Source organism: Oncorhynchus gorbuscha, linkage group LG04 (assembly GCF_021184085.1).
Source record: "Oncorhynchus gorbuscha isolate QuinsamMale2020 ecotype Even-year linkage group LG04, OgorEven_v1.0, whole genome shotgun sequence".
Classification (NCBI taxonomy): domain Eukaryota; kingdom Metazoa; phylum Chordata; class Actinopteri; order Salmoniformes; family Salmonidae; genus Oncorhynchus; species Oncorhynchus gorbuscha.
The window spans coordinates 9,252,526-9,264,629 of NC_060176.1; the positions used below are offsets into that span (position 1 = coordinate 9,252,526).

Consider the following 12,104-nt stretch of genomic DNA (forward strand, 5'->3'; position numbering starts at 1 on the left):
GCTGAATAAAAAATGTCCCAACAACGAACAAACCTGTTGCATAGTAGTTGACGATCAACTTCACAATAAACTACATAGAAAAAAGTTTGTATAATCTGAAAGACCACCATCTCTCATTTACCCGTTTTCATAAGATAACTAGTCCATCACACAGAATAGTGTGTAGTCCAGGTTTATTCTTTTAGAGCAACATTCATCCACAAACATTTGACAATTCCAAGGTATCCATATTATCGGGAGTGAACATATTTATAATAATAATAATAATATGCCATTTAGCAGACGCTTTTATCCAAAGCGACTTACAGTCATGTGTGCATACATTCTATGTATGGGTGGTCCCGGGAATCGAACCCACTACCCTGGCGTTACAAGCACCATGCTCTACCAACTGAGCTACAGAACCACTAACTTGGAACAAGTAACATGAAACCAATAGCTGTCAAAATGATCTACATGCATAATATACATCATTGTAAAACATGAGATGATGTAAATTAGTCAATGCTACAGTTCTGATTAGTTTTGAACAGAAGAAAATACTGACTTTACTAAAACAATTCTTCAGTGGCTCCATGCATCATATATAAAATAAATGACACCGGGGCTTGACACAATGATCCACTTTGACCAACTGCATCACACACGATTGGATGACTCATCATGAAACATGTACATGAGTAAATCATCTTAAACAACTCTATACATAATGAACATCAGATAGGAAATGTATTACAGATGCAACACATTGAAATTCCATGTTTTACAGAAGAGATTGATTACTGAAACTATTCTAAACATCAATGGAATTTACAAATTCACTGAACTCCACTAACGTTCAAGACAAACATATAGCAGCAGTATGCATTTTTACATTTAGTAGACGCTCTTACACAGAGCGACTTACAGTAGTGAGTGCATACATTTTCATACTGGTCACACATGGGAATTCGAACCCACAACCCTGGCATTGCAAGCACCATGAGCCAAACAGTTTGACTTAGCCAAACAGTTTGCATATGGCAAGTTCAAAGTGCTCATTGAATCATTCATAGTCAATGATCCAGTTCCACTACCTGAAATCAGGTATAATAGACTGTAAAGTGCAAATTGGTATCACACCATCCCAAACCCGCACACTGGCAACAGAATGTTCTAGCATGCTACCACATTCCATTAAAAACAAAAATCGGCTATATTATGTAATACCAATTGCCAGAACATGCCAAGTGCTTGGGAAGGTAACAACCCTTTCACTCTTTAGAATCAAATAAATTTGGTCCATTGTCTTACTAACAACCCTTTCCAAGTACCAAACAGTAAGAACTATAATAGTTGGTTTGTACACTCTGAAGCCCATCTCTCCATGTCTGCCTAGGGAGGCCTTCCCAGTACACTACTGAGTGCAACCAGGGTTGTTTTCATTAGCGCACAAGGTAGCAAGAAATTTTGCAACAGAAAACAAGCATTTCTAATTGGACAATTTCAGGTAGTGCCCCTCTGTTTTGGCCTGTTTTTTTTTCTTCCATGTCGTGCCTAGTGAATATGACTCAGTCTGATACCCATTTGGGTTGGCAGTTGGCCCGCTCAGTAGATTGTCAGGCTGACTGAGCGGTTCATCTTCTTGCCGATGAGCCTGGAGCTCCTGCTGAACCGGAGGGTGGAGCGCGTCAGGACCCTATCTGAGATCAGAAACTTCTCCTCTGCAGCTACTTTGGCTTGCTGGGCCTTTTTCAGCTCCCTGCACGAGGACAAGCCCATATTATTTATTATTATATTATTTATTATTATTATTGTTAGAGAAGCCATTCAAATGTATCATCATGTAATTTTTCACAAAACAAACACTGTCGTAGTATTCTCTCTAACATTCATACTTAGGATATGATAAGTGAAAAAGGAATGGAAGCCTTGAGCCATGACATATGAAAAGGGTACGTACTTCTGCAGTAGCGCATTTTTGAACTTCTCTGCGTTGAGTTCCACGCGGAGCTGGTCAGCGCTCATGCGGGAGGCAGTGAGGAGGACGGGATGCTTGGTGAGGGAAGACGCAGACGGCCTACTGGCAGGGTCAGGGTGGATCATCAACTGCAGCACACAGAATTCATTAATACCACTAATTAAACATTACTACTGCCTGTCCTGCACACAAACAACCATTACAGAATGAAACACTGCACCCTAAACCCTTTTATAGGGCACTACTTTTAACCAGGTCCCATAGGGCTCAGGTCAAATATGCACACAATGTAGGGAAAGTGTACCATTTGGGAAGCACCCCTGGTCGTTTCTAGTCAAACCTTCAGTAAACTTGGGAATTTCTGTGAGAGCACTTGAGGTATCGCAGGTAGTTTTCCTTGTCTGATGTCATGCCACTTGTCACCATTGGTTGGGAGTGGTTCAGCTCCTGAGGCACTGATGACAGTCAGTGCTAGGGCAAAAATATCTGCCCTGGTGAGGTTTCTATAGTCCTGAAAAACACATTGGTCCAATACATGATTTTGGATAATTTAACAAATGAGGTGGTATGGGGGAGGAGTTATCCAATTACCTCTTGTAAGACTTCATTGACCAGGTACCTGCTGTCCCCTTCTTCAACTTGAGGATTGTCCATTCTGGTCACATGGCCAAGATCACCTGGGGGAAAAATACAAAAACAGAATCCAGCTGCCTGGTCAACAAGTACACTCAATTATTAGCTTGTTACATTTGCATGATCATTTTTTTTTTTTCAAGTACCTATTTTGTAAACAACATTTCTATTTGGTCCTTCCTCATCGTCAAATTCATCGACACACACCACAGTCTTCCGGGATAAGAAGATGTTGCCTGAGAAAAGTAAAGCACAGCAAGCATTAAATATTCTAAATGATTTCAATAGCTTAGCTGTATCCAAAACTCTACAGCTACTTACTTGGCTTGATGTCCATGTGAACCAGAGAGGTGGAGTGAATGTACTTCAGTCCACGGGCCACCTGAAGGAGAAGGTCCTTGAGGTCCAGCTCAGAGAAGAAGCGCATGGTTCTGTAGTTCTCTGAGACCACGTCTGCCAGTGTGCCGCCGTTACAGTACTCATTCTGTATGAGCATGTGGTCGTCCTCTGACCAGGCAGAGAAGTACCTCACTACATGGGGGTGCTGCCCCAAGACCGCGTGGGCATACACCTCCCGGAGTGCATTCTGTCTGCGGAAAACAGAACACAATATTAGCACAAAAATGGCATGGCATTAAGGTCAATGAGTCATTTAAATGTACACTTGGATTGTCAGTTTTTCAAAATCCATGGGATTCTCTTACTCGTCTACAGATCCAGCGAGGGGCTTCTTTGAGCGTTTGATGGCATAGATGCAGCCATCGAGTCTTTTCACACATTTGAAGACAGAGCCAAACTCCCCAGATCCTATCTTCTCCAGCTCATGAAACTCTGTGGCATATCTTGATATCATGTTGCTATCCAAAAGAGTCATTCTCTGCAAGAAAAGGACAGAGTTGTTAGACACTTATCTAAAGTACAATTTCAGTGTGTGTGTGGGGGTAGTGGGCGGGTAATTAAAGTATCATTGTGATTACAAAAATATACCTTTGATGGTGGAATGATGTCCTCTTCACACTCTGCATCACTGGCTTCCATGTCCTCTCCACATGAGCTTTAGAGATAAAGGAAGGTAAACTAAATGTGTTATATAACATTCCAACCACTCGAGGGCAGACAATCCCTACAAGTGTACATTGTTAGTAACCACATGGCTTTGGGTTGCTGCCAACAAGCATGCAATAGTCAACCGATTAATTGCACACTAGATCTAGAAGCATGTCTGAATCTATTGTCAACTAAGAATAGGCCATGCTCCATTGACACAGACAGAAATACCAATCTCCCAATTCTAAGATGCTTATTTTTGTTGTTGTAAAACAGTCATAAAAGGAACTTGAGTTGTGGCATGGTAGTAAAATCTGATCTACTTTACAACACTAACTGCAATTACTTTTGAGTTTTATAAAATGGTTTTGACAAACAGGAGTTCCACAACTACCTTAGGATAGGGGAGAGTATAAAGAGGAAATGGAGTTTGTTTGAGGTCAGTAGAAACTAAGTCCCACACCCACAAAATCCCAATGTAATACCTGGTAAATAATGACATCAGTATAAGGTGCTTCTCTTACTCATTCCTGTGTGATCTCTTTCTGTTGTTCCTTTGTAACATTGCTGCCTGGATCAGTAATGAGTCAGGGGTGAATGGATTGATGTTGATCATGGGTGCATGTCTACTCCTGCTGTCTGTGTGCGGTCTTCCTGTTGAGTCCCTATTCATGTAGACACCTATTCCTAGCCGGCAGACTGTGGATCCTGTGGCCACTGCTCTGGACAACAACCCCTGAAAGAGAAAACAAAACATTGCATTAGATAAGAATAACATGTATGGTTGGTGAGGGTCATCCATACAAATATGGAAAACAAGTCAAGGAAATCAATGATTCAGGGAAAACTATGCCATTGACTTTTTCAAAAATGGTAAAAGAATCATGTTCAAACATGTGGAAGACAGAAATAGTAATCTTGCACAGTGGCTGGTTCTCTGGCTGAAAACTTTAAAACGTTCATTTGATTTTACATTGTGGATCTGATAGAATCATTTGAGAACAATAACATGTTAACATGTTACTGTAGTTAACCCACCTTAGGTGTGTGGGGGACATCAAATAGTCGGAGTTTCCTGAAGGTTTTATGGGGCAGTGTGTCGGGACAATCTGGAATGGGAGAGCTTCCATCCTGATTGTCGGAAAACTCCGGGGACGAGCTGTTGTAGTAGGGCCGGGACCCTTTACTCAGAGACGGGGACCCCCTCATCAAGTCAGTCCCTGGTGATTTTAGGGGGAAAAGACATCCAAATCCCTCATCCCAATGTTCAACGCGATCCTCCGCGGTAGCTGTCTTCGTGGTGCCGTTACAGACGGCTTGGTTTAAGTTGGAGTTGTGTCTCGGCGATTGCACCGGGGAGTCAATTTCGGCGAGACTCGACTCGGCTTCAATGCTGTAGTCCTCTCCGTCACTCTGGTTGAAGTCTAGTCTCTGTCGAATAGGTCCCATCTTCGGGGACATACCGACGAACATTCGGCAACTGACACGTATCACTTCCCAGACACAGTAACGTTGGCTATAGCGTTAAAGTGGCTAGCTAACTAAATCGTTTTCAAATTATCCCGAGTAGTTTGACATCCGTGTGCCCATGGCGTTACAATGTTGAGTCAATTTGTAATCCAAAATGACGTGGCTAAATAAATTAGCTAACGTTCGCTCACTAGCCTCGCAAATACGTTAGAGGTTAGCTAGCTACTGTAACACCTTAGCTTCGTTCCATGAGGCGCAGAACACCGTACTGGTAAACGATTATGCTGGGCGCTTATTTACTACAAAAAAACAATTATTAATTTAGTACTTGTGTCTAGATGTCAAAATACTCCAGTCGACTGTTTGTTAACCTGAAATATTGTCACAATTTGTCTTGCTCCGCTTCCTGCGACCGTTGACAGAATTATTCCAACATAAATTTCTTCCACTCTTCAACCAATGAGAACCCATTCCTGAATTTTGAAACGTGGGCGTTACTTCCTTCGAAGTAAAGTTTTTCGTCACAAAATGGATATTTGACAAACGTCACTTGGGCGATTTGAATCCTTTGGATCTTTTTTTTAACCTTGGAGGCTCTTAATTAATTTGTCCTCATTGTACTGTACTGTACTTTTTATTTATTTCACCAGGTAAGCTAGTTGAGAACAAGTTCTCATTTACAACTAAGACCTGGCCAAAATAAAACAAAACAGTGCGACACAAGAGTTACACATGGAATAAACAAGCATACAGTCAATAACAATATAAAAAAATAGTATATACAGTGGTAAGGCAATAAATAGGCCATAGTAGCGAAGTAATTACAATTTAGCAGATTAACACTGGAGTGATAGATAAGCAGATGATGATGTGCAAGTAGAGATACTGGTGTGCAAAAGAGCAGAAAAGTAAATATAAACAATATGGGGATGAGGTAGGTAGATTGGTTGGGCTATTTACAGATGGACTATGTACAGCTGCAGCGATAGGTTAGCTGCTCAGATAGCTGATGTTCAAAGTTAGTGAGGGAAATATAAATCTCCAGCTTCAGTGATTTTTGCAGGTCGTTCCAGTCACTGGCAGCAGAGAACTGGAAGGAAAGGCGGCCAAAGGAGGTGTTGGCTTTGGGGATGACCAGTGAGATATACCTGCTGGAGCATGTGCTACGGGTGGGTGTTGTTATCATGACCAGTGAGCTGAGATAAGGCAGAGTTTTACCTAGCATAGGTTTATAGATGATCTGGAACCAGTGGGTCTGGCGACGAATATGTAACGGGGGCCAGCTGACTAGAGCATACAGGTAGCAGTGGTGGGTGGTATAAGGGGCTTTGGTAACAAAACTGATGACTGTGAGACTGCATCCAATTTGCTGAGTAGAATATTGGAAGCTATCGCCGAGGTCAAGGATCGATAGGATAGTCAGTTTTACTGGGGTAAGTTTGGCGGCGTGAGTGGAGACTTTGTTGCGAAATAGAAAGCTGATTCTAGATTTGATTTTGGATTGGAGATGCTTAATGTGAGTCTGGAAGGAGAGTTAACAGGCTAGCAAGACACCTAGGTATTTGTAGTTGTCCACATATTCTAGGTCAGAACCGTCCAGAGTAGTGATGCTAGTCGGCAGGTGGGTGCGGGCAGCGAACGGTTGAAAAGCATGCATTTGGTTTTACTAGCGTTTAAGAGCAGTCGGAGGCCACAGAAGAAGTGTTGTATGGCGTTGAAGCTTGTTTGGAGGTTACTTAACACAGTGTCTAAAGAAAGGCCAGAAGTATACAGAATGGTGTTGTCTGCGTAGAGGTGGATCAGGGAATCACCCGCAGCAAGAGCGACATCGTTGATATATATACCGAGAAATGAGTCGTCCCGAGAATTGAACCCTGTGGTACCCCATAGTGACTGCCAGAGATCCGGACAACATGCCCTTCGATATTACACTGAACTCTGTCTGCGAAGTAGTTGGTGACTCAGGCGAGGCAGTCATTTGAGAAACCAAGGCTAATGAGTCTGCCAATAAGAATACAGTGGTTGACAGAGTCGAAAGCATTGGCCAGGTCGATGAAGACGGCTGCACAGTACTGTCTTATATCGATGGCGGTTATGATATTGTTTAGGACCTTGAGCGTGGCTGAGGTGCACCCGTGACCAGCTCGGAAACCGCATTGCACAGCGGAGAATATTCGTGGTGGTATTCAAAATGGTTAGTGATCCGTTTTTTAACTTGGCTTTCGAAGACTTTAGAAAGGCAGGGCAGGATGGATATAGGTCTATAACAGTTTGGGTCTAGAGTGTCACCCCCTTTGAAGAGGGAGATGACCGTGGCAGCTTTCCAATCTTTGGGGATCTCGGACGATACGAAACAGGTTGAACAGACTGGTAATAGGGGTTGCAACAATGGCGGCGGATAATTTTAGAAAGAGAGGGTCCAGATTATCTAGCCCAGCTGATTTGTACGGGTCCAGGTTTTACAGCACTTTCAGAACATCTGCTATCTGGATTTGGGTAAAGGAGATGGGAAGGCTTGGGCAAGTAGCTGCGGGGGGTGCGGAGCTGTTGGCCGGGGTTGGGGTAGCCAGGAGGAAAGCATGGCCAGCCGTACAGAAATACTTATTGAAATGTTCAATTATCATGGATTAAATTGGTGGTGACCGTGTTACCTAGCCTCAGTGCAGTGGGCAGCTGGGAGGAGGTGCTCTTCTTGTCTATGGACTTTACAGTGTCCCAAAACTTTTTGGAGTTAGAGCTACAGGATGCAAATTTCTGTTTGAAAAAGCTAGCCTTTGCTTTCCTGACTGACTGTGTGTATCGTTTCCGGATCTCCCTGAACAGTTGCATATCGCGGGGACTAGTCGATGCTATTGCAGTCCGCCACAGGATGTTTTTGTGCTGGTCAAGGACAGTCAGGTCTGGAGTGAACCAATGGCTATATCTGTTTCTTAGTTCTACATTTTTGAAAGGGGCATGCTTATTTAAGATGGTGAGGAAATTACTTTTTTTTTAAAACTACCTGATGGGACTGATGGGATCAATATCCTTCCAGGATACCCGAGCCAGGTCGATTAGAAAGGCCTGTCACAGAAGTGTTTAAGGAGCATTTGACAGTTATGAGGGGTGGTCGTTTGACCGCGGACTCATAGCGGATGCAGGCAATGAGGCAGTGATTGCTGAGATCCTGATTGAAAACAGCAGAGGTGTATTTGGAGGGCAAGTTGGTCAGGATAATATCTATGAGGGTGCCCATGTTTATGGATTTAGGGCTGTACCTGGTGGGTTCCTTGATAATTTGTGTGAGATTGAGGGAATTTTTGCTTAATTCATTGCCCTTTAGCATATCAAATCAAAGCTTACTTGTCACGTGCGCTGAATACAACAGGTGAAGTAGACCTTACAGTGAAATACTTACTTACAGGCTCAAACCAATAGTGCAAAAAAGCTATTAGGTGAACAAGGTAGGTAAAGAACAGGCTATATACAGTAGCGAAACTACATACAGACACCGATTAGTCAGGTTGATTGAGGTGTGTACACGTAGATATGGTTAAAGTGACTATACATATATGATGAACAGAGAGTAGCAGTAGCGTAAAAGAGGGGTTGGCGGGTGGTGGGACACAATACAGATAGCCAGGTTAGCCAATCTGCAGGAGCACTGGTTGGTCGGCCCAATTGAGGTAGTATGTACATGAATGTACAGTGGGACAAAAAAGTATTTAGTCAGCCACCAATTGTGCAAGTTCTCCCACTTAAAAATATGAGGCCTGTAATCTTCATCATAGGTACACTTCAACTATGACAGACAAAATGAGGCAAAAAAAAATCCAGAAAAATCACATTGTAGGATTGTTAATGAATTTATTTGCAAATTATGGTGGAAAATAAGTATTTGGTCAATAAAAGTTTCTCAATACTATGTTATATACCCTTTGTTGGCAATGACAGAGGTCAAACGTTTTCTGTAATTCTTCACAAGGTTTTCGCACACTGTTGCTGGTATTTTGGCCCATTCCTCCATGCAGATCTCCTCTAGAGCAGTGATGTTTTGGGGCTGTTGCTGGGCTGTTGCTGGGCAACACGGACTTTCAACTCCCTCCAAAGATTTTCTATGGGGTTGAGATCTGGAGACTGGTTAGGCCACTCCAGGACCTTGAAATGCTTCTTACGAAGCCACTCCTTCGTTGCCCGGGCGGTGTGTTTGGGATCATTGTCATGCTGAAAGATCCAGCCACGTTTCATCTTCAATGCCCTTGCTGATGGAAGGAGGTTTTCACTCAAAATCTCACAATGCATGGCCCCATTCATTCTTTCCTTTACACAGATCAGTCGTCCTGGTCCCTTTGCAGAAAAACAGCCCCAAAGCATGATGTTTCCACCCCCATGCTTCACAGTAGGGATGGTGTTCTTTGGATGCAACTCAGCATTCTTTGTCCTTTTTTTTAACCAAAAAGTTATATTTTGGTTTCATCTGACCATATGACATTCTCCCAATCTTCTTCTAGATCATCTAAATGCTCTCTAGCAAACTTCAAACGGGCCTGGACATGTACTGGCTTAAGCAGGGGGACACGTCTGGCACTGCAGGATTTGAGTCCCTGGCGGCGTAGTGTGTTACTGATGGTAAGCTTTGTTACTTTGGTCCCAGCTCTCTGCAGGTCATTCACTAGGTCCCCCCGTGTGGTTCTGGGATTTTTGCTCACCGTTCTTGTGATCAATTTGACCCCACGGGGTGAGATCTTGCGTGGAGCCCCAGATCGAGGGAGATTATCAGTGGTCTTGTATGTCTTCCATTTCCTAATAATTGCTCCCACAGTTGATTTCTTCAAACCAAGCTGCTTACCTATTGCAGATTCAGTCTTCCCAGCCTGGTGCAGGTCTACAATTTAGTTTCTGGTGTCCTTTGACAGCTCTTTTGTCTTGGCCATAGTGGAGTTTGGAGTGTGACTGTTTGAGGTTGTGGACAGGTGTCATTTATACTGATAACAAGTTCAAACAGGTGCCATTAATACAGGTAACGAGTGGAGGACAGAGGAGCCTCTTAAAGAAGAAGTTACAGGTCTGTGAGAGCCAGAAATCTTGCTTGTTTGTAGGTGACCAAATACGTATTTTCCACCATAATTTGCAAATAAATTCATTAAATATCCTCCAATGTGATTTTCTGGATTTTTTCCCTCATTTTGTCGGTCATAGTTGAAGTGTACCTATGATGAAACTTACAGGCCTCTCATCTTTTTAAGTGGGAGAACTTGCACAATTGGTGGCTGACTAAATACTTTTTTGCCCCACTGTATAGTTAAAGTGACTATGCATATATGAAAAACAGAGAGTAGCAGCAGCGTAAAGAGACTTTGGAGGGGCAAGATAACATTCTATGACTGGGGTGGCTGTGGTCTTTGACAATATTTAGAGCCTTCCACTGACACCGCCTGGTGAAGAGGTCCTGGATGGCAGGCAGCTTAGCCCCAGTGATGTTCTGGGCCGTACGCCGAGCAATTTCCGTACGTCAAGCAAGAGGCTGAGCAATTGCCGTACCAGGCAGTGATGTAACCAGTCAGCATGCTCTCGATGTTGCAGCTGTAGAACCTTTTGAGGATCTCAGGACCCATGCCAAATATTTTCAGTTTCCTGAGGGGGAATAGGCTTTGTCGTGAACTCTTTACGACCGTCTTGGTGTGTTTGGACCATTCTAGTTTGTTGTTGATGTGGACACCGAGGAACTTGAAGCTCTCAACCTGTTCCATTACAGCCCCGTCGATGAGAATGGGGACGTGCTCGGTCCTCCTTGTCCTGTAGTCCACAATCATCTCCTTAGTCTTGGTAACGTTAAGAGATAGGTTATTATTCTGGCACCACACGGCCAGGTCTCTGACCTCCTCCCAATAGGCTGTCTCGTTGTTGTCTGTGATCAGGCCTACCACTTTTGTGTTGTCTGCAAACTTTATGGTGTTGGAGTCGTGCCTGGCCAAGCAGTCGTGAGTGAACAGGGAGTACAGGAGGGGACTGAGCACGCACCCTGTGGAGCTCCAGTGTTGAGGATCAGCATGGCAGACGTGTTGCTACCTACCCTCACGGGGGTGGCCCGTCAGGAAGTCCAGGATCCAGTTGCAGAGGGAGGTGTTTAGTCCCAGGATCCTTATCTTGGTGATGAGCTTTGAGGGTACTATGGTGTTGAATGCTGAGCTGTAGTCAATGAATAGCATTCTCACATAAGTGTTCCTTTTCTCCAGGTGGGAAAGGGCAGTGTGGAGTGCAATAGAGACTGCATCATCTGTGGATCTGTTCGGGCGGTATGCAAATTGGAGTGGGTCTAGGGTTTCTGAGATAATGGTGTTGTGAGCCATAACCAACCTTTCAAAGCACTTCATGGCTAAGGACGTGAGTGCTACGGTTCTGTAGTCATTTAGGCAGGTTGCCTTTGTGATCTTGGGCACAGGGACTATGGTGGTCTGCTTGAAACATGTTGGTATTACAGACTCATTCAGGGACATGTTGAAAATGTCAGTGAAGACACCTGCCAGTTGGTCAGCACATGCCTGGAACACATGTCCTGGTAATCCGTCTGGCCACGCAGCCTAGTGTATGTTGACCAGTTTAACGGTCTTACTCACGTTGGCTACGGAGAGTGTGATCACACAGTCGTCAGGAACAGCTGATGCTCTCATGCATGCCTCAGTGTTGCTTGCCTTGAAGCGAGCATAGAAGTGATTTAGCTCGTCTGGTAGGCTTGTGTCACCGGGCAGCTCGCAGCTGTGCTTGCCTTTGTAGTCTATAATATGTGGCAGAGCTTGCAAACTAAGACGAGCGTCGGAGCCGGTGTAGTATGATTCAAACTTAGCGGTGTTGACGCTTTGCCTGTTTGATGGTTTGTCGCAGGGCATAGCAGGATTTCTTGGAAGCTTCCGGGCTAGAGTCCCGCACCTTGAAAGCGGCAGCTCTACCGTTTAGCTCAGTGCGAATGTTGCCTGTAATCCATTGCTTCTGGTTGGGTTATGTACGTACAGTCACT

At 43.9% G+C, this 12,104-nt stretch overlaps 1 protein-coding gene across 2 annotated transcripts; it reads right to left on the reverse strand.

Moving 5' to 3' along the window:
• Positions 1–156: 156 nt before the first annotated feature.
• On the reverse strand, positions 157–5,570 carry LOC124033610 (wee1-like protein kinase 1-A). 2 transcript variants are annotated; one of them, XM_046345702.1, is made up of 10 exons: positions 4,679–5,569; positions 4,165–4,376; positions 3,581–3,647; positions 3,298–3,470; positions 2,915–3,183; positions 2,740–2,829; positions 2,552–2,637; positions 2,301–2,471; positions 1,943–2,088; positions 157–1,741 (listed from the first exon to the last, which is right to left on the reverse strand). In XM_046345702.1, the coding sequence occupies exons 1-10, from the start codon at positions 5,111–5,113 to the stop codon at positions 1,588–1,590; spliced, it is 1,803 nt and encodes a 600-aa protein (XP_046201658.1). In that variant the 5' UTR covers positions 5,114–5,569; the 3' UTR covers positions 157–1,587. The 2 variants fall into 2 exon arrangements, with proteins under 2 accessions (XP_046201658.1, XP_046201659.1); XM_046345703.1 differs by lacking the exon at positions 157–1,741 and having other exon boundaries at positions 1,946–2,088; positions 2,265–2,471; positions 4,679–5,570.
• Between the last annotated feature and the right edge of the window lie 6,534 nt (positions 5,571–12,104).

What these genes read in the sequence shown, in the direction of transcription:
- LOC124033610 (XM_046345702.1), bottom strand. Translation starts at nt 5,113, where the DNA reads ATGTTCGTCGGTATGTCCCCGAAGATGGGACCTATTCGACAGAGACTA. An exon ending in ACATCATTCCACCATCAAAG is followed by an intron (nt 3,471 to 3,580) that starts GTATATTTTTGT and finishes CTTTTCTTGCAG; the next exon opens with AGAATGACTCTTTTGGATAG. An exon ending in AAAAATGCGCTACTGCAGAA is followed by an intron (nt 1,742 to 1,942) that starts GTACGTACCCTT and finishes GTCCTCGTGCAG; the next exon opens with GGAGCTGAAAAAGGCCCAGC.